At 39.7% G+C, this 24,947-nt stretch overlaps 1 protein-coding gene across 1 annotated transcript in view; it reads left to right on the top strand.

Annotated features, from left to right (window-relative positions):
- The first annotated feature begins 16,305 nt into the window (after positions 1 to 16,305).
- LOC111141208 (shugoshin 2) overlaps positions 16,306 to 24,947 on the top strand; it is a 42,190-nt gene continuing 33,548 nt past the window's right edge. Inside the window, 3 exon segments of the mRNA XM_022493618.1 lie at positions 16,306 to 16,438; positions 18,251 to 18,426; positions 19,249 to 19,326. Coding sequence (XP_022349326.1) covers positions 16,306 to 16,438; positions 18,251 to 18,426; positions 19,249 to 19,326 — 387 coding nt within the window.

The raw sequence follows: 24,947 nt of genomic DNA on the forward strand, positions 1-24,947 counted from the left end.
TCTCTAGTTCTATCCATGTCATTCCAAATGATAAGATTTCATTTCTTTTTATGGCTGAGTAATATTCCACAAGCAGAGGAATTTCTTTTGGACAAGAGCAGAGACAGGAGATAAAACAGAGAAGACAGATTAAGTTCTGATAGACTGGTAAAATTCACAGTGAGTAAATGAGGAAATTCTGATGGAATGGCTTCTACTTTTTCTACTAAATTTAAACCAAAGTCAGAGGCTGAGAGTAAAGAAGATGAGGTATGGACAAGGTTTGAGGAAGGAAGATAAAATACAAACTATTTATCTTCAGAAATTGAAAAATCAATCTTTCTATAGAAACATTCTAGGATTGCCAAGAAGAAATGAGAACCTATTGGAAGATTATAATCATTGTAACATGGATGATAAGTCAATCATCCCAGTTATGTGACTTTTATCCAGGAACATTCAACCACTTCATTGTAGGAGCTGATAATGGGACTCAACTAGGGTTGAAATATAATACAAGGAGAGAGGAGCAAGAGAGTTGATAAGTGATTGGTTCCCCTATTGAAGGGACTCTACGCTGGAAAGGAGAGAAGTAACTATATAGAGGTGGTGGTGGGTAGTGAAAAAAAGTGAGGTTAATGGATTGGAAATCTTAGTGAAATTGAGAAATGATTTAAATAGGAGTATTAGAGTGAAGTGACCTGGAAGGATTGGAGGCAGTGATTACAGACTATCATACTGTGTGTGTGTGTGTGAGAGAGAGAGAGAGAGAGTAAGGAGAGACAAAGGGAGAAAGGGAATCTTAACCAAGCTCTACACCCAGCACAGAGCCCAACACAGGGCTCAATCTCACGACCCTGAGGTCATGACCTGAAATGAAATCAAGAGTCAGGTGTTTAACTGACTGAGCCACCCAGGGTGCCCTGAGAATATCATACTTTTTAAACTTTATTTTATTTTATTGAAGTATAATTGATGTACAGTATTACATTTCAGGGTATAATATACTGATTAGACAATTCTATACATTACTCAGTGCTTATCGCTATAAGTACAGTCACTATCTGTCACTGCACAATGTTATTACAATATTATTGACTGTATTCCCTATGCTATACTTTCCAACTCTTCGACTTATTTATTTTATACTGCAAGTATGTACATCTTAAAGCCGTTCCTCTATTTTGCCCATCCCTCACCCACTTTCCCTCTGACAATCACCAATTTGTTCTCTGTGTTTAGGAGTCTGTTTGTTCATTTCTTTTTGTTTATTTTTTAGATTCCATATGTAAGTGAAATCAGATGGCATTTTCCTTTCTCTGTTTGACTTATTTCACCTACCACAATAACCTCTAGATCCATCCACGTTGTCACACCTGGCAAGATTTTATTCAATATTATTTTCATTTTTATTTATTTTATGAGTAATTTTCCATTGTGTGTATATGTACATGTGTATGTATATGTATGTGTACATACATACAAAGATGTTGAGCATCTTTCCATGTATCTATTGGCCATCTGTATGTCTTTTTTAGAAAAATGTCTATTTTTCCTTTGCCCATTTTTTAATTGGATTGGGGGTTTTTTGGTGTTGAGTTGAGTAGTATGACTTCTTTATGTATTTTGGATATCAACCCCTTATCAGATATATCATTTGCAAATATCTTCTCCCATTCACTAGGTTGCCTTTTTCTTTTGTTAATGGCTCCCTTTGTTGCACAAAAGCTTTATTTTGGTGCAGTCCCAGTAGTTTATTTTTACCTTTTTTTCCCCATGCCTGAGGAGACAGATCCATAAACGTATCTTTAAGGCAGATATCCAGATTACTGCTTATGTTTTCTTTTAAGAGTTTTATGGTTTCAAAAAAAAGTTTTATGGTTTCAGGTCTCACATTTAGAGTTTTAATCCACTTTGAGTTTATTTTTGTGTATGGTGTAAAAAAGTGGTTTCATTTCATTTTTTTTGCATGTTGCTGTCCAGTTTTCCCAACACCATTTATTGAAGAGGCTGTCTTTTTCCATTATATATTCTTGTCTCCTTTGTCATAGATTAATTGATCAAACACAGGTTTTTTTGGGGCTCCCTATTCTTCCTATTGATCTATATGTCTATTTTTGTGCCAATACCATGCTATTTTAATTACTATAGCTTTGTAGTATATCTTGAAATATGGGATTGTGATACCTCCAGTTTTGTTCTTCTTTCTCAAGAAGCTTGATAAATAGCTTTGGCTCTTCAAGGCCGTATGTGGTTCCATGCAAATCTTAGGATTATTTATTCTAGTTCTGTGAAAAATGCTACTGGTATTCTGATAGGGATTGTATTGAATTTGTAGATTGCTTTGTATAGTATGCACACTCTAATAATTTTAATTCTTGGAATCCATGAACATGGTATATCTTTCCATTTATTTGTATTGTCTTCAGTTTCCTTCTTCGGTGTCTTATAATTTTCAAAGTATAGGTCTTTTACCTCCTTGGTTAAATTTATTTTTAACTATTTTTCTCTTGTTGATGCAATTATAAATGGTACTGTGTTCTTAATTTCTCCTTCTGCTACTTCATTGTCAGTGGAGAGAAATACAACAGATTTCTGTATATTAATTTTGTATTCTGCCACTTTACTCATGTCATTTATCAGTTCTAATAATTTTTTGGTATTTTCTATATATAGGGTTTTCTATATATATGGTATCATGTCATCTGTGAATAGTGATGGTTTTACTTCTTCCTCACCAATCTGGATGCCTTTTGGATGTCTGATTGCTGCAGCTAGGACTTCCTGTACTGTGTTGTTGAATAAAAGTGGTGAGAGTGGACAATCTTGTCTTGTCAGAGAGTATTACACCCGATTTCAAGATTTCAAAGGTATTATCATTACAATGACTGTAATGTCAAGGTTCCAGGCTGAGATGGGTTGGAAGAAATGATTATTTTCAGATGAGCTATCTCCATAAGTAGTAAAGTCAACAAGAGTGGAAACAAAGAAGATGAAACAGAAGCCAATGTCATCAACAATGGGTGATTAGAAGAACCTTAGAAGATGACATTGAGGAGACAAGGAGAGATACTATATCCGGATGGCAAACAGTTCAGATTAACTAGGACTTAGAGAAAGGAAAGAAGATAAAATGTTTGTTAATAGTAATACATACTCTGATGTATGCAGAGAGTGGAAGGAAAAGCAGTCACTACCTGAGAGGGCTGCAGAGGAAGCACATCCTCTAGGAACAGACAAGTTGCAATTAAAAAGAAAAAAAGGGGCACCTGGGTGGCTCAGTTGGCTAAGCATCTGCCTTCAGCTCAGGGCATGATTCCAGTGTCCTGGAATTGACCCCTGCATTGGGCTCCCTTCTCCATGGGGAACCTGCTTCTCCTCCCTCTGCCTCCTGCTCAGCCTGCTTGTATTCTCTCTCTATATATATCAAATAAAAAAATGCAATCTTTTTTTTTAAATTTAATTTAATTTTATTTATTTTCAGTGTTCCAGTTCATTGTTTATGTACCACACCCAGTTCTCCATGCAATACGTGGCTTCCATAATATCCACCACCAGGCTCACCCAACCCCCACCTTCCTCCCCTCCAAAACCCTCAAGTTAATAAATGCAATCTTTTAAAACATAAATAAATATCTTGGGATGGAGAGATTATCTGGGATTTTCAAGGTGGGTACTAAACTATAATCACAAGTATCCTCATAAGAGGCCGGCAGAGGGAGGTTTGACTATAAACAGAAGAGAAGGCTTTGTGATGGAAATGGGAAGTCAGAAGCACAAGATGTGATGCTACTGGTTTTAAAAACGGGGGAAGGTACCCTGGGTCAAAGAACGTAAGGAATGCAGCTCTGGATGCTGGAAAAGGCAAGGGAACAGATTTTCCCCATGAACTTCCAGAGGGAACACGCCCTCACTGACATACTCATTTTAGCCCCCTAAGATTTGCCTCAGACTTCTGGCCTCCAGAACCACCAGAAGACAGGTTTCTGTTGTTTTAAACTATTAAATTTGCAGTGATTTGTTACAGCAGCCGTAGGAAACTAATACAGGCAGTAAGGATGTAGGAGTGAGAAAGGGATAGAAGAAAGGAAGAGTGATGATTTTGAATACATGTATTCATAAAGTTCTGACTTTAGAAACTAGTTAATGCTTCACATACTAAAATGCATATATAAACATAAACATACATGCATATAAAGATAGGGAAAACATACTACTATATACACATAGATTTAAGCAAACCTAGCCATAATTCAAGTGAATAATGGAGTCAGTCACCCTGAATAGAAGGGAGAAAATTAATGAATCCAAGTAACTTTAGATCACAGTATTTTACCACCCTGCCTTGAGCCGAAGATTAGAACAAGACCGGTAAACAAATATCCAACTCTAGTCAGTCGAGTTTTCAGTTATGGATTAGCAATTCTGAAATCACTCCCTCCTTTTCTACCCAGCCCTTAATATTTACATTATATCTGAACTGGACTATTCATTAGAAAATATACTCATTTTTTTTTTGACATTTTATTGCCTTTGTCCTGCCTTTTTTTCCTCAATATAAAATGCCCCTTTCCATACAATGCAACTCTCATCTGGTGAAACCCTACACGTCTTTTACAAGCCCTGTACTACTTTCCTGAGGCTACTGCAACAGAGTCTCCCAAACTGGGTGGCTTAGGACAACAGAAATGAATTCTCTGACAATTCTGGTGGCCAGAAACCTAAAATCAAGGTACCAGTATGACTGCACTCCGTCTGAAGGCTCTAGGGGGAATTTGACCCTTGGCTCCTGTAGCTTCTGGTGACTGTTGACATTCCTGAGTGTATGGCTGCATCTCTCTCTGCTCCTTCCTTCTCTTTAAATCTCTGCACCACATTTCTCTCTGCCTCTCTCAAGAACACTTGTGATGACATTTAGAGCTCACCTGGATAATCCAGGATAATTTCCTCATCTCCAAATCCTCAACATAATGAAATCTTCAAGGACTCTTTTTTTTTTTTTAAGATTTTATTTATTTATTTGACAGACAGAGATCACAAGTAGGAGGAGAGGCAGGCAGAGAGAGAGGGGGAAGCAAACTCCCTGCTGAGCAGAGAGCCCCATGTGGGGCTCGATCCTAGGGCCCTGGGATCATGACCTGAGCCGAGGGCAGAGGTTTTAACCCACTGAGCCACCCAGGCGCCTCTTCAAGGACTCTTTTTCAAAATAGGTAATATCCATGGTTTTGCCCTATAAAGTAATTTTCACAAGTTCAAGGAATTAGGAACTTTGCAACCTACCACAACCCCTTAGGGTCACATGAACTGTCCTGTGTTGGCCTCCCGGATCTACAATCAAACAGGAATCTCTCTGCCCTCTGCTGCGACTGTGGCAATGAACGTGGACTACCTTGTATTGCTACAATGATGTGTCAGATGTACTGGTCTCTACAATTCTTTGACACCACCCACTTTCCATCAATGTACCCTCGTAACCTATTAGGTGTTAATCCTTTTTTCTAAATAATTTCACTCACTGGGGCACCTGGGTGGCTCAGTGGGTTGGGCCTCTGCCTTCGGCTCAGGTCATGATCTCAGGGTCCTGGGATTGAGCCGCGCATCGGGTTCTCTGCTTAGCGGGGAGCCTGCTTCCCCCCTCTCTGCCTGCTTGTGATCTCTCTCTCTCTCTGTGTCAAATAAATAAATAAAATCTTTAAAAAAATAATTTCTCTCACTATATGGTTAATTACTTACAAAAAATGGCAAATATCTTAAGAAAACCATCTATGCCATCTATCTTAATAAGACTAAGATGATGGAGAAGGTACATGATATTTTGTGAGCTTAAAATATTACTAATTATCCTCTTATGGAGAAAAGTATTTCACATTTGCTTTAAGGGTGAACAGCGCAAAGTTTTCTACAACCAACTGTTATGATAAAGATTTAGCTACTCACTGGTGCTGGCTTGGCTGAATGCAATTTGATTTGGCGAACATATTTGTTTGGGCTTATTTATATTCATTGTTGAAATTTTTACATTGGGAGGAATCTGCCATTGTATTTATCTTTTCCCTCTTAAATTCTCTGGTGCTTTAGTCGTTTGAAACCCATGCTTTTTATTTTTCTTTCTCTAGCGGTAAATAACGGTAAATAACTAATGGTAACGGTAAATAATTAAGCTAATTATTTCCTTTCATCCTGTTACAGAAACTACTTATAGGAGAAGTACCAAAATATTTTAAATGTAGAGATGGCTTTTTTCAAAAGGAAGCAAATGTTTTAAATAAAATAGTAGTTCGTAGTCCTACTTTGGTAGGAATTTGAAAGCTTACAGAGCACTTCTGCTAGTGAACTCATCTATGTCTACAATGTCTGGTATTTCGCCTCTTCTTCCTGCCTCGGAGCCAGAGGTGAGCCTTCAGCCCGGGGCTTAGCCCGTGTTCCAACCTCTGGATCCGCAGACGTCCGCTCCACTCCTCGCCACCTCTTTCCCAGGTCATTCACCCTCCCGTGCTACCAGCTCCTCCCTCCACCCTGGATTCCCCTGATGTTTTTGTCACTTCCCTTTTAATCCACAAAGAATCCTTGCGGGTGCCTGGGTGGCTCTCTCTATTGGGCATCTACCTTCACCTCGGCTCTGGTCGTGATCCTGGGGTCCTGAGATCCAACCCCACATCGGGGTCCCTGCCTGGCAGGAGCCTGCTTTGCCCTCCCCCATTTCCTCTGCTTGTGCGTGCGCTCTCTCTCTCTCTCTCTCTCTCTCTCTCTCTCCCTCTCTGTTAAATAAATAAATAAAATCTTAAAAAAGAAAAAAAAAAAAAGGAATTGTCTGCCCCCATCCCTGCATCATCCCTGCTGGGAAATGAATGACTTCCTGACTGTTCCCCACCCCCCCAGGGCTGTTCTCTTCCTAGGGGGTAAGACAAGGCAGCTTGTACCCTCTGAAATGAGCTCTTCTCTTGGCCTTCAAGAGGCCTGTGTCTCCTCCTACCCCTCACTGCCTCCGGGGTTGCCCTTTCATCTTTCTCCATGTTGATGTTCATCAGAGCTCTGCCTTCTACCCTCCTTGTGCTTTCTGTGCCCCCTCCCTCCAGAACTTAATCAATCCCAGCAATTTCTATTGCTGTTCACTGCTGACCGCCACATCCAGATATCTCTTTTGAGTTCCACATTTTATATCTGTGTGCCTGCTGGACATTTCCACCTAGCTATCCCCAGGGGACTTCAAACAGAATTCGTTATTGTCCACAACCGCCATTCCTTCACATTTGCAGTGAGGAACAGAAGGAAGAAAGGGGGTCTTGAGGAAGGGTGTGGAGGGAGGTCTCTTGGGACCCTCCTCAGCAGCCAGGGGAACGTCCATGCGGAGAGAACTCTGGAGAGGTGGGCTTGAGGGCCCTGCACTGCTGGATGGGACATGCCACTGTTAGGCTGTGGGTAAAGCTAGTGAGCACGACAGCTGATTTCTCACGCCTTCCCCAAGCCTCCAGGTTGTGTGCTGTGAATTTCACCGCAGGAAATCTTGAGTAGAGAAATGTTGGAACCTTTTTGGAAAAACCTGTGGAAGCACAGGATAGAGATGGGGAAGCAGACCCAACCCCTGTCTCTTGGGACAGTCCAGCATGTGGACCAGGGGAGAGGCAGTGAATGAGGCCCAGTGAGAATGGCTGAAGGTCATCCAGCCAGACAGCAGCTTGGACCAAGAGCTCTAGTTATTTTATCCCTTCCCCAGAGAAACCTCCCTGCCACACACACATACACCCAAGGCAGAGATAATAATGCTTAGCACCCCGTTACATATCCCTTGCCCCTGCCAAAACCAGAGAAACATCTTAAATGTCTTAAATCTCTACTTATCCTAATTGTATTGGAATGGATTGTTCACTTGTCCGCCTTATTCCTTAAGGAAAGAGGACTGACCTCATCCATCTCCACCCCGAGCATAATGCCAGGTGCGAAAGGGACTTAAAAAAAAAAAAAGTTAACTGAAGAAAAAGAGGAGGCTGGTAAGCAGGTAACACGGGTAAGTTTACGGGATAAATTGCCATCCCTTGAAACTAAGTGACAGATGACCAGCCACTTTTTCCACCATCTCAGAATGGCCCAGGCCGGACCACCTCGGTTCAAATTCCATCTGTACCACATAACCAGATTTCACAGAAATTACTTACACTTTTTTTGTGTTTCCATTTCCTCAACTATAAAAAGGAAATAATCGTACCTACCACATAGGATCACTGTGAGAATTGAAAAGGCGTGTAAAGGGCTTGACACAATGCCCAAGACATGGAAAAAGCTTGCTCAGTGTTCCCTGCTGCTCCCTAGCCCGGCACAATAGGAAGTCTTCTCAGTGAAGAAAATAGAAATAGTTATTGTAACGCAGTAGCGGGAAATACTGAAATGAACCTTTCTCATTCTGTTGGCTGCCCAGCTCAAGAGCCTTTCCCTTGAGACTAGTGGGGAGGCAGAAATGACCTCTCACTGAAAATCTAAAAAAGCCAGACCCAGGCTAAGTTCAGGACTCCGTTCCAGCTAGGGTTTGTAGCCTGTGGTTCAGGCTTGAGCAGTCAGACACTCAACTCATGCCTAGCAACCGGAGCTAGTGGTGCCAGGCAGAAGGGATGGCGATTGTAGGGACTGTAGCACAGTCATGCCCACTTTTTCCAGAGGTGGGCAGCAGCGGAGGTTCCAGTGGTAGCCGGCAGGGCCCCTGATGGCTGTGGAAGATAAGGGGTGTCCTCGAAAACCGTGCTGGTAGCATGTGATGGGTCTTTGTTGCCAAGGCCCTCTGGTTCCTGTTTTCGAGCCCAATTTCCTCTCTGGAAGTGCTTTAAACCACCCAATGTCTTTTTCTGCTTCTGCCAGCCTGGGTTAGTTTTTCTTGGTGTAATTCAACCTGCCAGATTGATAGAGATGATCAGATCAAATGGTTTGATAAACTGGAAGTACACTGTTTCTACTTTGTTTTATTGGTTTATTGATTTTTGGTGTCTTCTACTTGGCTCCTATTCAGGGACTGTTTTTCTTAGATGATTTTATGGTGTGTGTGTCGAGGGGCAATCAAATTTTTTTTTGGCTGGAATCTACGCTGAGGTGGATAAAATCAGGCAACTAATGAAGGTAGGAATAAAGGAAAATGGAGGGAGGGAGCAAAATCAGTGCCTTGTACAGGTGAGTATCATAACAGATCTGAGAGCTCATTTAATTTAACTGGTTTACTTTACAGATAAGGAGCCCAAAACAAAGAACACACAGCTCATGTATGTTCAAGATAAAACTAACTGTATCTTCATGCTCTTAGTTCAGGGCTCCTGCCTCTATCCATTCTACCAAGAGGCAAATGACCTAAAAGCAAGCTCAGATCAGGTTACATCCAGTTAAATTAATTATACCTTTTAAGTTTACAGTTGTATATGAAAATAATTTACATTTTCAAGAGCTTTTTATAATTTACAAAACAATGATTCATTAAATTATCTCAACTGCTCTGAAATAAGAGAATCATGACTTTTTAAAAGAGTGGTATTGGGGGGCACCTGGGTGGCTCAGTTGGTTAAGTGACTGCCTTCTGCTCAGGTCATAATCCTGGAGTCCCGGGATCGAGTCCCACATCAGGCTCTCTGATCATGGGGGAGTCTGATTCTCCCGCTGACCTCTCTCCTCTCATGCTCTCTCTCTCATTCAATCTCTCTCTCTCAAATAAATAAATAAAATCTTTTTTTAAAAAGTGGCATTGGTATTTGTCTTGAAAAGGTTTGTAACATTTCTTTTACCTCTGACTGCTCTCCCTTTTCTATTTGTTTTGGTTTTGAAGCTGGAGCTACAAAATAAGTCAAGAGGAAAGAGATATTAGTGTATTTGAACAAAATGGTCTGCTGATTGGAACCATCATAAAAATATATTGGATGTTGTTATTAACCTCCATATTGCAAATGAAGAAACAGAAGCTCAAAGAGATTATGTGACTTGGCCAAGATTAAATAAGCACTAAATGGCAGAGCCATGACATGGTTCATTTAAAAAACGTAACATATATGGAGTATTTAATGTGTCAGGCTGGGTAAACAAGACATAGTGCTAGTTAATCCGTAAATAAACCAGAAATTTTTATAACCAGTATACTACGTTCTAAACCACTTTTATGGAAGATCTTACTGAACCATAAACTGTAATTTTAGCAGCTGGCCAATCAGTAAATACTCTTATACTTACACAAGATTCATGTAGCCAGATCTCCTTGGTCACCGATTTTGAAATACATTAGACTAAAAGATCTAACTCAGGATCATAGATTACATACTTTTTCTGGATTCTCTCAAGTACAATGGAAATTTGTGATTCTCAAATGTCCCCAGATGAACAAAACATTGACATGAATATGAAGTCGACTGCATCACTCTAAAACCAATTATTAAAATCTAGATTCAAGAAGCTATTTTCAGTTTCAGTTTTTTCAGTCTAATATCATACACAGAGGAAATTTTATTCTCAGTGTAGTTTTTCCAAGTTTTTCCATAGATTATGAAAGTCACTTATAAGAGGAAAACTAAGCTAATTGACTTGGAACATAAACAGATTTTGGGACAAAAACACATTTTTTAATGTAGTTGTGTATAACGGAAAATACTATTCTTCTATATTTAGCTGGACCAAACCATTTGTATCAGACCTAAATGAGATGCAGGGTTTTCAAAGAAACTTTGCCGCTTTTCCTTGAGCAAGTTGAAAGAAAAATGGGATGTGCTTTTAAGTGAAAACTAAATAAAGATGCTGGCATCATAATGCAAAGATGACCGTCAAGAATTTTAGAAATCCAAAAACGGTATTTTTGTTAAAGGAACGTTTCCTTTTGGGTCAAGTCATCAGAAGGCAGTACAACCCCACCTGCTCAAGGCCCAAGCCACCAATTTCTCTTCCTTCGAATTTCCCCCAAGCTCTCTGGCCACGCCCCTCTGTCCCTCACATCGAGGTCCCGCCCCTTCCACCTCCCACTTCCTGGTAACCGCCCTCCTTTGCGCGGTCTCCTCGGAATCTGATTGGCTGATGTGTCAACCGCCAACGGCTGCGGAATTTAAACCCAAGCCCTAGCCCCCGGCGCCGCGGAGCTTCAGGAGCTGGGTGGTCGTCGCCCCACCCGCCGAAAAGACGGTAAGTGAGGGGCCTTTGGCGTTGCCGCCCCGCACTCTGAGGAGATCCATGCCTTTCCCGGCCGAAGCTCCCGGCGCTACTCTCCGGAGCCTTCTGTCCAGCGAGCCCCGCGCGGCCCGTCGTCCCGCCCACCCGACGCTCGGGTATCTCCGGCTGTGGCCTTTGCACCCGCTCAGAGGGGCTCGCTGGGGGAGGCCCTGGTTTGGATTTAACTGGCTGCCTGTCGTCCCTTCGATTTTGCGCCCGGCTGCGTGAGGGGGGCGAGCGGCCGGTTAGGTCAGCTCCTTGAAAGTAGGGATTTCTGTGTGACTGCACCACTCCCTGCTTTTTAAGAACATTTTCTACTTCACTGTGAGCCCTTCATACATACCCGCGGGATGAACGTTGAGAGACTGCTTACCCGAGTTCTGGAAGGAGCCTCCTCCTTCGGATCTCTTTTAAGGCGAAGGGGCGATGGAAGACTGGGAAAAACTTAGAACTGGAACTGGGTCTTGATGTGCAGGTAGGATTTCGGTAGGGAATAGGGACGATGGTTTTTCTAGATGATGGACCCGATTCAGGAGAACCGGATTTGGAACTTAGTATTTCTGATTTAGAGTTAGCCGGGATCATCCCAGACAAGAGCTGCAGAATAAATAATAAATAACTCCTATCAGTGAATGCTATGTGCCAAGTCCTGTACGAGGCACTGTACATACATTGGTTCAGTTAGTCCCTACAACGAGATGCCCTTCCTTTCTCTCACTTGGTAAGTCTGAAAGTTGAGACCTAGAGTTGTTAAGGTGACATAGCAATGAATGTCATACAAACGTCATACAACATACCCGAATGTTGAATCTCGGATGCTCCACGCAGTCCTGACCGCTGTTTAAAATACCTCACTCTGTATGGTAAGTCACCCTTGAATGGTACTCCAGTGGCTGGCTTAGGTTCCTCAAGTGTTACCTGGCGAGGTTGCTGATGTGGAGGGTGACAGGGCAGTGTTAAAAGGAAGATTCTGGGGGCGCCTGGGTGGCTCAGTGGGTTAGGCCGCTGCCTTCGGCTCAGGTCATGATCCCAGGTCCTGGGTTCGAGCCCTACATCGGGCTTTCTGCTCAGCAGGGAGCCTGTTTCCTCCTCTCTCTCTGCCTGCCTCTCTGCCTACTTGTGATTTCTCTCTGTCAAATTAAAAAAAAAAAAAAAAACTTAAAAAAAAAAAAAAAGGAAGATTCTGATTTCTGGCTTGAGCGTTTGGGTGAGTGATTGCTAGTGCCATTTATTAAGTTAGGAACCAAGAACCAACTTACTGAGGAGGACAGTTCAGCATTGGTTTCCTAATTAGCAAAATGAGATTTGATCCTTCTGACTGGATTTTTTTGGGAGATGGACAAGATTTCTATGTTAGTATCCCTTCAAGAGTGTGAGATGCAACCATTTGTCTTAAGTTTCTGTACATTCCTATGTTCTATCCATGGAATAGTTGGTGATCTTTGATTTTACTTTTTTCTCTTTTTGGCAAAACTTTAGGAAGAAACATTGAGCCTCCGTGTTGTAAGGTTCCTAGTTAAACTTCTTCCCCATTGCAGAAAATTCTTTTAAAACCATCTTCCCATTATTTGCTTGACATCTCCCAACATCTGCTCAGTATTTGCAAAGGTGACTCATTCTAATATTGGTCAGTTCTGAGTATTTGAGACTTCTTCCATTTATCCAGAGTTGTTTTCTTCAGCTAATGTTTGTCCAGTAGCTGCTGTGTGCTAGGCACTCCTTGCTAAGGGTACAGTGGCAAACAATGTTGTGAAACACATTTTAGTAGGAGAAGACAGACAATTAAATAAGGAAATTATGTAATCTTAGCTTAGACACTGATAAATCAATGGGAAAAAAATATAATAGGAAGTGAAATGGGGCCATGTGTGCAATTTTAAATAGTTTCCTCTGGAAAGACTAAGAAAGTGACATCTGAGTAAAGACAGTGAGTAAACGCTGTGATTATTTGGAGAAGAGTTGATACAAAGGGGGAAAGAAAGGAATATAAAAGTTCTGCAGTGGGAGTATGCTAAGGCAGCTAGTGTGGCTGGAGCTTAGTGAGCAAAGGAAGAGTGATGAAGAGGTCAGAGAGGTATTGAATGGGGAATTGGGGTGCGGGAGGGGGGAGTGTCAAATTGTGTAGTACCTTATAGGCCATTGCAGGGATTATGACTTTACTCCATTGAGAGGGAAAGCCACTGGAGAATTTTTAACAGAGGAGTGACATGAATTTACTGAAGTTTTAAAGGGATCATTTTGGTTAGTAGGTTGAGAATTGATAGGGGGGAAGAATGCGGAGAATGTGGAAACGGACACCATTTAGGTAGTTGTAGCAATAATGTACATGAGAGAGAATGGCAACTTGGATCAGAGTGACAGTGGTAGGTGGCCTCTGAGGACATGTTGTGAAAGTCAGGCCAGCATGAGTGATGGTAGAGTGGATGTAGAATGTGAGAGAAAGATGTTTCCAAGCTGAGCAAGTAGAAGGATGGAATTGCTGTTAAACAAGATGGAGAGAACACAGTGGAGCAGGTTTGGGTGGGTGAGTTTAGGACATGTTAAGTTTGAGGTACATATTAGACATCCAAGTTAGAGATGAGGAGTAGGTGGTTGGGTAAATAAGTCTGGAGTTGATTTGGGATATAAATTTGCAGGTCATTGGCCTTTAGACTTAAAAGCCAGAGCACTAGATGATACCCTCACAGGAGTATGTGTACATAGGAAATGGAGGAGACCCAAGGATGGAGATGTGATGCACTCCATTGGTAAAATGTTAGGGAGATAAAGAATAATCAGCAGGAGAGACTTAGAAGTGGCAGTGAGGCAGAAAAATCCAAGAGAATGGGATATTTTGGAAACCCATTAAAGGTATTTTTCAGGGAGAATGACCTGATATCAAATACTGTGATTAAAATCATAGATCAGTTGAGAACTTGATCTTGACTACTATATCTGATTGAGCAGCGTTGCAGTTTAGTTACTTAATTGATCAGTTTCCATATGGTAGTGGTGAGAGCAACAACTTGATTAGAGTAGATCGAGAGGGAATGGGAGGGGATGAATCAGAGACAGCAAGTATGGACAACTCTTTAGAGTTTGCTGTTAAGAGAAACAGATAGGATAATAACATTCTAGCATCAAGAGATCACTGGTATCTTAAATGTTCCATTCTCATGCATTTACACATGCCATTCCTTTTCCTGGAATACCCTTTCAAATCTTCATACCTGACAAATTCTTTGTTTTTAAGACTTATTTATTCATTCAATAAATATTTATTGTGTTCATATTACTTGTCAGACACTGGTCTGTGAGCTGCAAATTATGTCAGTGAACAAAATAGAAAAATCCATGACTTTCTGGAACTTAAATTCTAGTTGATAGAAAATAGGTCACTTCTGTACTATATTAGTGATTTAAATGCTATGGAAAAAATAGAGAAGGGTAAGAATAATCAGATATGCTGAGGAAAGGAGCTACAGTTTTGAAAGACCTCACTGAGAAGGTGACATCTTTGCAAAGACTTGGAGGAGAGTGAACGAGCCATTTCTGTATCTGGAGGAAGAGCTTTCTCAGTAGAGAGAGTGACCAGTACAAAGGACCTGAGGCTAAAGAATGGCTGCCGTTTGCCAAACAGTTAGAGGTTGGTGGCCAGTGTGGCCTGGAAAGAATATACTAGGGGACAGAAGGAAGAGTTCAAATGGGAGAAATGGAAAAGAACAGATAATGGGGGGACTTCTTGACCATTGAAGAATTTCAACTTATTCTGAGAGAAATGGGAACCATTGAAGAATTTTAGATTGTATAGACTAATAAATACACTGTAGAGAGGGCAGCAGTGGAAGTAGGACAAGAGGCTATTATAAGAATTCAGGTGAGACGTGTCCGCGCCTTCATCTAGGCTGATAGTAGTGGAGGTAGTAAGAAGCGGTCAGATTCTAATGTACTGTGAAGGCTGATTGGGGTATGAGAGATTTTTGGCCAGAGGAACTAGGTTGGAGTTGCCATTAACTGAAACAGAGAAGGCTTAGAGTGAAACAGGTTTGGGCAGGTTAAGTTTGATATGCCCTGTTTAGTTATTCAAGTGTATTACTTAGAATATGGACACTAGTAAGGGCATTGGGGGGCCTAACTAGATAAAATCCAGGACAGTGTCCCCATCACAGATCCTCAACTTAATCACATCTGTACAGACCCCTTCTCCACATAAGGTTCAGAATAAGAGGAATTGGGACCTGATGTCTTTGGGAGACCATTTTTAGCCTGCTGCAGAGCTGGAGGAGGATTGGGATGAGGGAGATGAAGGTGACCAGGGAGATGAAGGTGACCTGGGAGCCTGGAGAGTCTGTGATTGATACAGAGAGGATAGTGAGGTTAGTCCTGTGGACTTAAGGCAGGTAATGGGGAGAGGCTGAGTATTAGGGGTAGGCAGGCACAGGTAACAGCATTTCTTCTAGATCTCTGAAGCCAGAGGCAAGGAGGTTTGGGGAGGGAATGGGAGTTTTGAGAGGTTGATCATATCTAAGTACATAGTTCAGCTACCTTCTCAGTAAAACCTTTTCTGATCCTTCTTCTCTGCTCAGTTAATTACTTTTATGCATGTGTGTTATATCAGTTTTTCTTGTCATAGTATAATACGATTATCATCTTCTTTCCACTGTTAGATCTTAGAGTGGTCCCGTAGACTTTAGAGTCTAATAGACCGTTACTCTAATGGACAAGTAGACACATTCAAGATTTCCTGCTTGCTCCTCCAAAACAGCTAGCCCCTGACCTCCTAAGATTAGGTTTATCTGTTCTGAGCATTTTCTAAGGTTACACTTCTTACATTGTATCGAAATAGGATCTGTACTCACAGCAGACTCTGCATTCCATGACTGTGCATTCCCATACAACCCTATCCTGGTTTCTGTCCCCAGTGCCTAACCTAGCTCCTGAGGCATAGATATAATAATATAGGTTTGGATGAAAAAACAGTCATTTACCTTTTTTGGATACTACTTCAAACCACTTCTGACTATATGCATATTTTCAGATTTGTACAGAGGGTTTTGCAAATACTTATATACAAACAAATTGTGTCACCTAAGTCATGATTGTTACCTTTTAGAATGTATTTATCAGTTATCCTCTTTTCTTTCATTAATTAGTACTCTGATTTCTGTCTTTTTTGTTTCTATTTCAGTGATGGAACACCCAGTGATAGACACTGGCTCACTTATTACTTCAGGAATTAAGAGACATGTGAACGACAAAAGAGTTTCAAAGACTGGGAAGCTGAATGTTTCCCTTGCTTCAAAAATCAAAACAAAAATATTGAGTAAGTGCCATTAGCCCTTGGAGAATTGACATAGTATTTGGTACTTTATTTTATTAAGTATAGAAGCGACTAAAATGACTATTTTTGTTAACTGGTACATTTTGTCCATTCACTCCTTCCTGTATCCTTCAACTCCTGTGTGCTGAGTGGTTATGATGATTTACCCTCAGTGGTGACAGCAGAATTTTCAGCAGTCAGGCTGGGGTAGCCTAAGGCAGCTACCTCCTACACAGCAAAGAAAATACCAATGTGACATTTCTGGAAAAGAGCTAAAAAAGTGACACATTGTACTTGCGTGCTGTAGCAAGAGGATGATGGATGATCTAGACGTGGTTGGCCCAGATAGAGTGTTGTAGTGGGTGGTTTTCATGAGCCGAAACTCATGAGGGTGCTGAGCCTTTGGAGACACGGTTTCATGGGTTGTGGAACTAAGATTTTAGAAGGGGAAAAAAAAGAAGAAGAAGAAGAAGTGGGAAAAACTGCCAAGATAAATTCTCATCACTTCTGAAAAATATCTCAGTGGTTCGTATGTATCTTAGCAGGAGGGGGAGAGGTTTCCTGCTGGTATAGCCCCTGTGAAGGGTAATCGTGCATGCCCTGTGAAATAGCTAAAACCTCTGAGTATCTTTAAACCTTAATGTTTCTCCTACCCAGCTGTCTAGGGTCCTATGGTATATTGGGCCCCCCATTCAGTGGCTATTTCCTCTTCTGTTGGGAAGGACTATTGGACACCCATTATTATGAAGGAACATGCTGTGTTTGAGGAGTGCAGCAGGAAAATATTATTACCCTTTAGCTCTGGAAATCCAAAACCAGTTCTAATCTATTTTTGTGTCAAAGGTGGCTATCTGAAACTGCTTTTTCTATACCAAAGATAAGGTACTTTTTTGGACCCTGTTTTTTAGATGCCCAGACATTCCCTGAGTGTTTAAAAAATATTTCTTTCATAAGCATATCTTATAGATACTATATTTCTATTCAGTGGGATATGTTATTGAATAGTGGCATTTAAATAAAAATTATGAAAATGTAAGTATGCTCTCTGTATACTGAGGGAACATACTATATTTAAGGTGGACTTTACCAAGGAATTCACAATTAAATTTCTCTACTAACAACACAGAAACATTTCTGATATAAATTATATTTATATAATGTTTGGAAAGAGAAGGGGTCAAGTTTAGATTGCAATAAATGCCTAGAAATAAGAGTTGGATATTTAGGGTAGAGATAGAAGATCCCACAGGGTTTAGATGATCTGTCCAGCCTTACAGTAAGTATGCTCCATTTCACTCAAGACTTTGAAAAATGGACTTCAGGAGCATAAACTGATAATTTTAATTTGTTAATTTTCTGGAGTCACAGAAACTGGCTTAAAAATTTTGACAGATTGGCTACCCTAGTACCTATATATCTCCAGTTAGAGCTTCAGAATCAGCTTCTCCATTCTACCTCCTAGTCCAAGTAGGAAGGCAAGTAGGGCAACAGGTGTCAAGGCTGAGTTTTTGTGACTGGTCGAAATATCTAGGATACTATGTCTGTCCTTGACATCTTTTATCCCTAACTCTGTATTCACAACAGTCTGTATTCCTCACAGCCCTTTTATTCTTCATCTTCTGTCTAGCTTTTATTTCTGCAGATCCAAACTCTGCATACATTTTTTTTTCAAAACTACATCTCTACTGTTATTCTATTGTTTTCCAACCTTTAGTTAAAACTTACAATATACTGTGCCTAAAATAGTTTCATTAAGGATATGAAAACTTATGAAGCTGTAAGTTCAATATTAACTTTTTAAAAATTTTTTTACAGACAATTCTTCTATTTTCAAAATTTCTTTAAAGCACAACAACAGGGCATTAGCTCAGGCTCTTAGTAGAGAGAAAGAGAATTCTCGAAGAATTACAACTGAAAGGACGCTATTGCAAAAAGAAGTGGAGAAACTGAATTTTGAGAACACGTTTCTTCGCCTAAAACTAAATAATTTGGTATGGAAACTATATTGTATTTGAATTCTGAATCATAGACTGATTATTAAGTATATTATTATAGAAGCTCTAAAAATGTTTTTCGAATCTCCAATCATTATAAAAAATTATTGAAAGAGTATGCCATATTAATGAACAAACTGTTAATGGGTAGTGAAATAGGTGTTTTAAGTCTATATCCTGAATGTGCACTTGGGGCCCTGCAAGCCAGTGTAATACCTTGATCAACATTCGATTGTTTATCATTAGCAAAGCTTGATGCATTAATATATTTTAAGAAGGTGGACATAATTCTTCCAATGAAAGGAGGGGAGTTCCCAGAGTGTTTGTATTCTCTTTTAACCTCAGCATCCCCCTGGCTACACACCAAATATCATGAAGATTGTAGTCATCGCTTTCCCGTCCAACTTCCCTCTGTCTACAGATGGGTCAGCAAGAGCCAATGGTCAGCTAGGCTGCGACTATAGTTCTAACTCTGAAATGAGCAGAAATTCATTTATAGTGGAAAAATTGATCTATTCGTGAGTGTTAAGTTGTCTAACAAACTGTTCAGTTTCCAGGGGGTGTATTATTATTACAAGAAGATAGAGAAATGTTTGTAAGAAAATTTATAATTGAGAGCTCAAAACCAATCAAGGGGTGAGTGTGTGTGTGTGTGTGTGTGTGTGTGTGTGTGTGTGTGTGTGTGTTTGAACTATAGAATGTAGCACCATTTTAGCTCAATATGATCTCAATTATTTTTTAAGTCTTCTCAGCTGATGATATCTCCATAAATGTATGAATCTTAATTGATTAAAAGAGGTCTTTATTTTATACATACAGAATAAGAAACTTATAGAAATAGAAGCACTCATGAACAATAACTTGATAACTGCAATTGAAATGAGCACGCTTTCTGAGGTAAGTCGAGTTTATGTGTAAGTGGTGTAATTTTTTAAGCATTACTAAGGATAGTCGAGATTCAGTAGCATCAAGGTTGGAGATTCATATTTTAAACTTTGTGCAAAGAAAGGATGATAATATTTTAACTGGCTAATGGCACATTATCATTTGGTATAATTGGTTATTGACATTTTTATGTAAAAATTAGGTTTTGATTAGAACACAGGATTAGACAGTTCAGTGAAAAATAATGGCCCCTAAACCACTAAAAAACATAGAAGACATTCATAGAAAATACTCCAGTATTTCAAATTAGGAAAGAGTTTGTATTGCTAAAAAAAGGATGGGTACAATTGAAAAACGATTTGGGAAAAAAATAATAGAGGGAGATCCTACTATACACCATTCTCTAAAATAAATTTTCGATGGATTTAAATAAAAAAAGGGATATATAAAGTAAGAAGAAATTGTAAATAAATTCATGTTAGATAGGAGAGGACTTTCTATACCTAAAAATAAAGATAGAAAGATTGAAGCCATAAAGAAAGCTATTGATGGATTTTCTCAAAAAAAATTTTTTTTTAGAAGGCTAAAAATGAGGGGCGCCTGGGTGGCTCAGTGGGTTGAAGCCACTGCCTTCGGCTCAGGTCATGATCCCAGGGTCCTGGGATCGAGCCCCACATTGGGCTCTCTACTCCACAGAGAGCCTGCTTCTTCCTCTCTTTCCCTGCCTGCCTCTCTGACTACTTGTGATCTCTATCAAATAAATAGATAATAAAATCTTAAAAAAAAAAAAAATGGAAGGCTAAAAATGATAAAAATTAAAGGCTAGTGCCAGACTGGGAAAATTAAATAGCAGATAAAGCATTAATATTAATGATTAAATAGCTCTTATAATCTATCACAAGGAAAAATCAAATCACCAGAAATATCAGGAAGAGGAAAGGGCCAAATATTAGTGAAATTAATTCAATTATCTAAATAGGAAAAATAAATGCTAGGAATTAATAACAAATGAGAAGGCAAAATATACATAATCAACTGAAGAAAGGTTAGTGGAGTCCCAGTTTTAGGTAAATTAAATAGATTCTAGAGGCAGGTTAGTGCTTTAGAGGACAGCTTTTAAGTGGAATTGCCTATGTTTAGATCCCAGCTCTGTAACTTCCTGGTCCTGTGACCTTGGCCTTTAACTCTTTGAACCTTAATGTCCTCTTCTGCATGATGTAGATAATGGTAGCATATCTATGAAGAATTACTGTAATTGTTAAATGTGGTGAGCGTGTGTCCTGGCAATAGGAAGAATGCAGTAAATGTTAGCAGTCATTACTATTTTATTATTGTGTCTATATATTCCTGTGTTTTCTAAATTTTCTGCAAATCTCTCCTTTTAAAAACTTTTTTTTTTTTTAAAGATTTTATTTATTTATTTGACAGACAGAGATCGCAAGTAGGCAGAGAGGCAGGCAGAGAGAGAGAGAGGAGGAAGCAGGCTCCCCGCGGAGCAGAGAGCCTGATGCGGGGCTCGATCCCCGGACCCTAGGATCATGACCTGAGCTGAAGGCAGAGGCTTTAACCCACTGAGCCACCCAGGCGCCCCTCCTTTTAAAAACTTTTAAAAGTCATTTTTTGGGCTGCTAAATACATAGTCTTTGTAGTAAAAAGATAGAAACTCAACCTGTGTGATCAATGTTTAGCTCCTTTGTCAGTTTTATAAAAACTCGCCAAAGAGTGCGTACTTTATCACCTAACTTAATCCACATTTGGATAAGGGAAGGATTTGTATAAATGTTCCTATAGAATAATGCTCACAAGACATGTGGCTTCTAGCGTTATTATAAATTTGATACCTAGTACAACAAGTGAGCAGAGATGTGCTTATACATTTAGTACCCTGTAAAGAGAAGAGATGCCATTCAGTAGGTGAGTGGGTGGGTGGGGAAAGTCAGGGAAGGAGCTCTGTGTTGCTGATCAGCTTGCAGGGCTCAATTGAATTGCCCTGAATAAATTACTAAGACTAGAATCAGACATAGCTGTGGGGAGTGTAGAGTTAATACAGGAATTGACTTGGGGAGTAAGAGAAAGAAGCTAATTAATTACCAAGACCTGGAAGAACTGTGGAGAACAGTTAGCCCTAAAAACATTGCTCAACTGTTTGTTATGAGTTATTTGGTATGAAGCTCCTTCCTTCCACTGGCTCTTTAAGAAAAAGTCTTTAGTAACTAAGGTCAACATTGTTCCCAGATGCTTTTTGTGTGGTTCTCTTTGGAGAACTCTAAGAGGACTGAGATCAGCATCTGGATTTAGGAGAAGGACAAGAGAGTAGATGCAGAAGCTGGACGGTGAAGGGACAGCATACAACTTTGGTGTCTGCTTTCTTGTTGAACAGACTAACTTTTGCATATCATATTTCGAGTTTTGCAGTTCTTTTCTTTTTGGTTGGGGGAGGGGATGTTGGGGAATGTAGACATTCTAATATCAGAACAATATAGCCAAGTATAGACAGAAAGCTCATACGTGCCTCTGTTCTGCTTTCAGCTACTTTCCTCTTTATCCTTTCTTCTCCCCACACCTCATACGGGTAACTGCTTTATTTCTTTATATTAAAACAAAAACATTAAATATATCCTTTCTTACACAAAAGGTAACATACTAGCCCTACTTGTACTATGCCTTACTTTTTTTAATGTGACATATCTTGTAGATCTCTCCATATGATTACCAGGAATCCTACCTCATTCTTTTTTTAGTGCTGCTTAGGATAGATCTAGAATGGACTAATCTATTTAACTAGGCTCTGGGTTGGACACTTGGGTTGTCTCTTGCTCTTGGCTTGACATTAGTGTAGAAAGCCTTTTCCTCTTGCATTATTAATTTTTCCCTCCCTCCTGGATTATTCCCATCCGGATGCAAAAACGTTATCTCTTATCTCCCATCTTTAAAAACAAAAACAAAAAAACCTTTTACTCAGATCCCCCACTCCTAGCTACTCTCATTTTTCTCCTTTATAGCAAAACTCTTTGAGAGAATTGTTCTCACTGTCTCCAGTTTCTCCTGAATCCATACCAACCAGGCTTTCACCACCACTCTTCTGAAAGTGCTCTTCTGAAAATTGATCTCCACATTACTAAAACCTCTAGATATTTCTTGGTCCTTATGTTGGCCTTCATGCGACTTTTACAATACTACATTCTCCTAAGTTTCTTCCTATCACTCTGATTGTTCTTTTTCAGTCTGTTTGCTGGTTCCTCTTTATTTTCCCAACTGCTGGATTTTGGGTACCCCAGAACTCCGTTCTTGTACTTCTCTCTTCTAGCTACACTTTTTCCCTAAATGATTCATCCATTCTCCTGGATTTAACTGTCGTTAAATACTCACGACTCCCAGATTTGTACCTGTAGCCTGGCCATCTCCTTTGAACTCCAGACAATACCTAGCCAACTACCTATTTGGCATTTCTCTTTGGGTGTCTAAGAGGCATCTTAAATTTTATATTTGCCACCAAACCAGTTCCTTTTGGGGTCTTCATCTCAGGTAATTGCAATTTTGTTTTCCTATTTTTTCCTCATACCCCATATTGGATCCTTCAGCAAATCCTTCTCGTGCTGCCCTAAAAATCAGTCCAGAGTGTTACCACTTCTCATAACCCTGACTTTGACCACCCATACAAGCTACTGTTTTCTCTTACCCAAGTTTTTTGAGTGGCATCCCAGCTTGGGCTTCTTGCTCCTGCCCTTGCCTCTATATTCTCTTCCCAGCATAGCAGCCAGACAGACCCCATTAAAACTCGCCAGTGGCTTTCTCTGTCATCTATTGCCCATTGTTGCCTGAAAATTGAAACTTCTCTCACCTCAGTGACTACTCAACTCCTTCCACTCTAACACCTTCGATCCGCAGACCTCCTCCCACTCCTCAAACACAAGCAAGCTGCCACCTCAAGGCTTTTCGACTTGTTCTTCCTTCACATGGCCTACTCCCTTACTTCAGATCTTGACTCAAAAGTCACTTCAGTCAAGACTTCCCCGACAACCCTAAATAAATCTGAGTCCTTCCCCACCCCTGCCCCAACATTTCATGTTCTGCTTTTCTTGCCTTCATTTTTCTCCTTATCACTTAGCACTATATGACACATAATTTTACTCATTAATTTTATCATTCATCTCTCCAGAACATATGGTTCTTGAGGATAGGATTTTTGTCTGTACCACACCAATGTCTAGAACATACTAGAAAGCAATAAATTTTAATAAAATGTTGGATACTGCTTCCCCATTAAGAATGATCCTTTTTTTTTTCAAGGCTAATGTACATATTTACAATACTTCTGTTATTTAGCTTTTTAAATAAAAAAATAATATATTTAAATTACTTTTTTAGCATCTATAGTAATAAACATATGATCTTTCTTTTTAGATGTATTAATATGATGCCTTATATATTTTTTAAAGATTTTATTTATTTATTTGACAGACAGACATCACAAGTAGGCACAGAGGCAGGCAGAGAGAGAAGAGGAAGCAGGCTCCCTGCTCAGCAGAGAGCCTGACTCGGGGCTCAATCCCAGGACCCTGGGATCATGACCTGAGCTGAAGGCAGAGGCTTTAACCCACTGAGCCACCCAGGCGCCCCTGATGCCTTATTTTAATAGCTTTCCTAGTTTTGTAATTCTGTAATAAATTTCAAAAATCATTTGTTACTGTGTTCCTAAATTCCTTTTGCCAGTATTTTGTTAGGAATTTTTAAATTGCTATTCATAAGTAAGGTTTTCTTCTTACACAGTCTTTAGCCATTGATAAAAAATATTATAAATACTGAACTCAGGAAAAGAATTTGGATGTTTCCTTTTCTCTGTGATCTAGAAAATTGATAAAATATTAGAAATATTTTTCTTAAATGCTTTTTAGAATTCCCCTGTGAAACCTCGGTCTTGCTTTGTAGGAAAGGTTGTTCTTTGTTCACTTCATTTCTTCTATGGATATTGGTTTTCTTGGGAAAATTTCTCTCTTTTGTGGTCAGTTTTATTGATTTATATTTCTTTAGAAAATTACTATTTCATTCATGTTTTCAAATTGATTTGCACAGAGTTGGCCAAAATACTCTGTCATTTTTAAATTTTGTCTGTGTTTTATTTTTCCAGTTGACTAATTTTTTTGTATTTGGGCTTTACCTTGATTTTGTGCCCCAGTAGATTAGGTAATTGTGGCTTTTCAATTTTTTTTCTTTTAAAAGAACCATTTTCTGGGTTAATTTTTTTTAAATTTTCAATTCTACCATTTTGGTGTTTCAAACTTAATTAATTTTTGCTTCTTTCTTTAGTAATAAGTCATTTCTTCTTTCCTGTGGTTTATTTTATTGTTACTTCCTTAACTGAGGTAGGTCCCTACTCTATTTTCTTAATTCCTAACTCTGTAGGAAGGTACCATTTTTGATACTACATGAAGATTTTTATCTTTAGTTTTGGTAAATTTGACCCTGATGTATCCTGGCATGGATTTCTTGGAGTTTATCCTTTTTGGGGTTTACTCAGCTTGAATATGCAGATTGGTTTCTTTTGCGACGTTTGGGGCATTTTCAGCCATTATTTCTCTAAAATTTCTTCAGTTCTGCCCTCTTTCTCTCCTTCTGGGACTTCAGTGACATGA

The sequence above is a fragment of the Enhydra lutris genome, unplaced genomic scaffold (genome assembly GCF_002288905.1).
Source record: "Enhydra lutris kenyoni isolate GAN:26980312 unplaced genomic scaffold, ASM228890v2 scaffoldscaffold1, whole genome shotgun sequence".
NCBI lineage: Eukaryota > Metazoa > Chordata > Mammalia > Carnivora > Mustelidae > Enhydra > Enhydra lutris.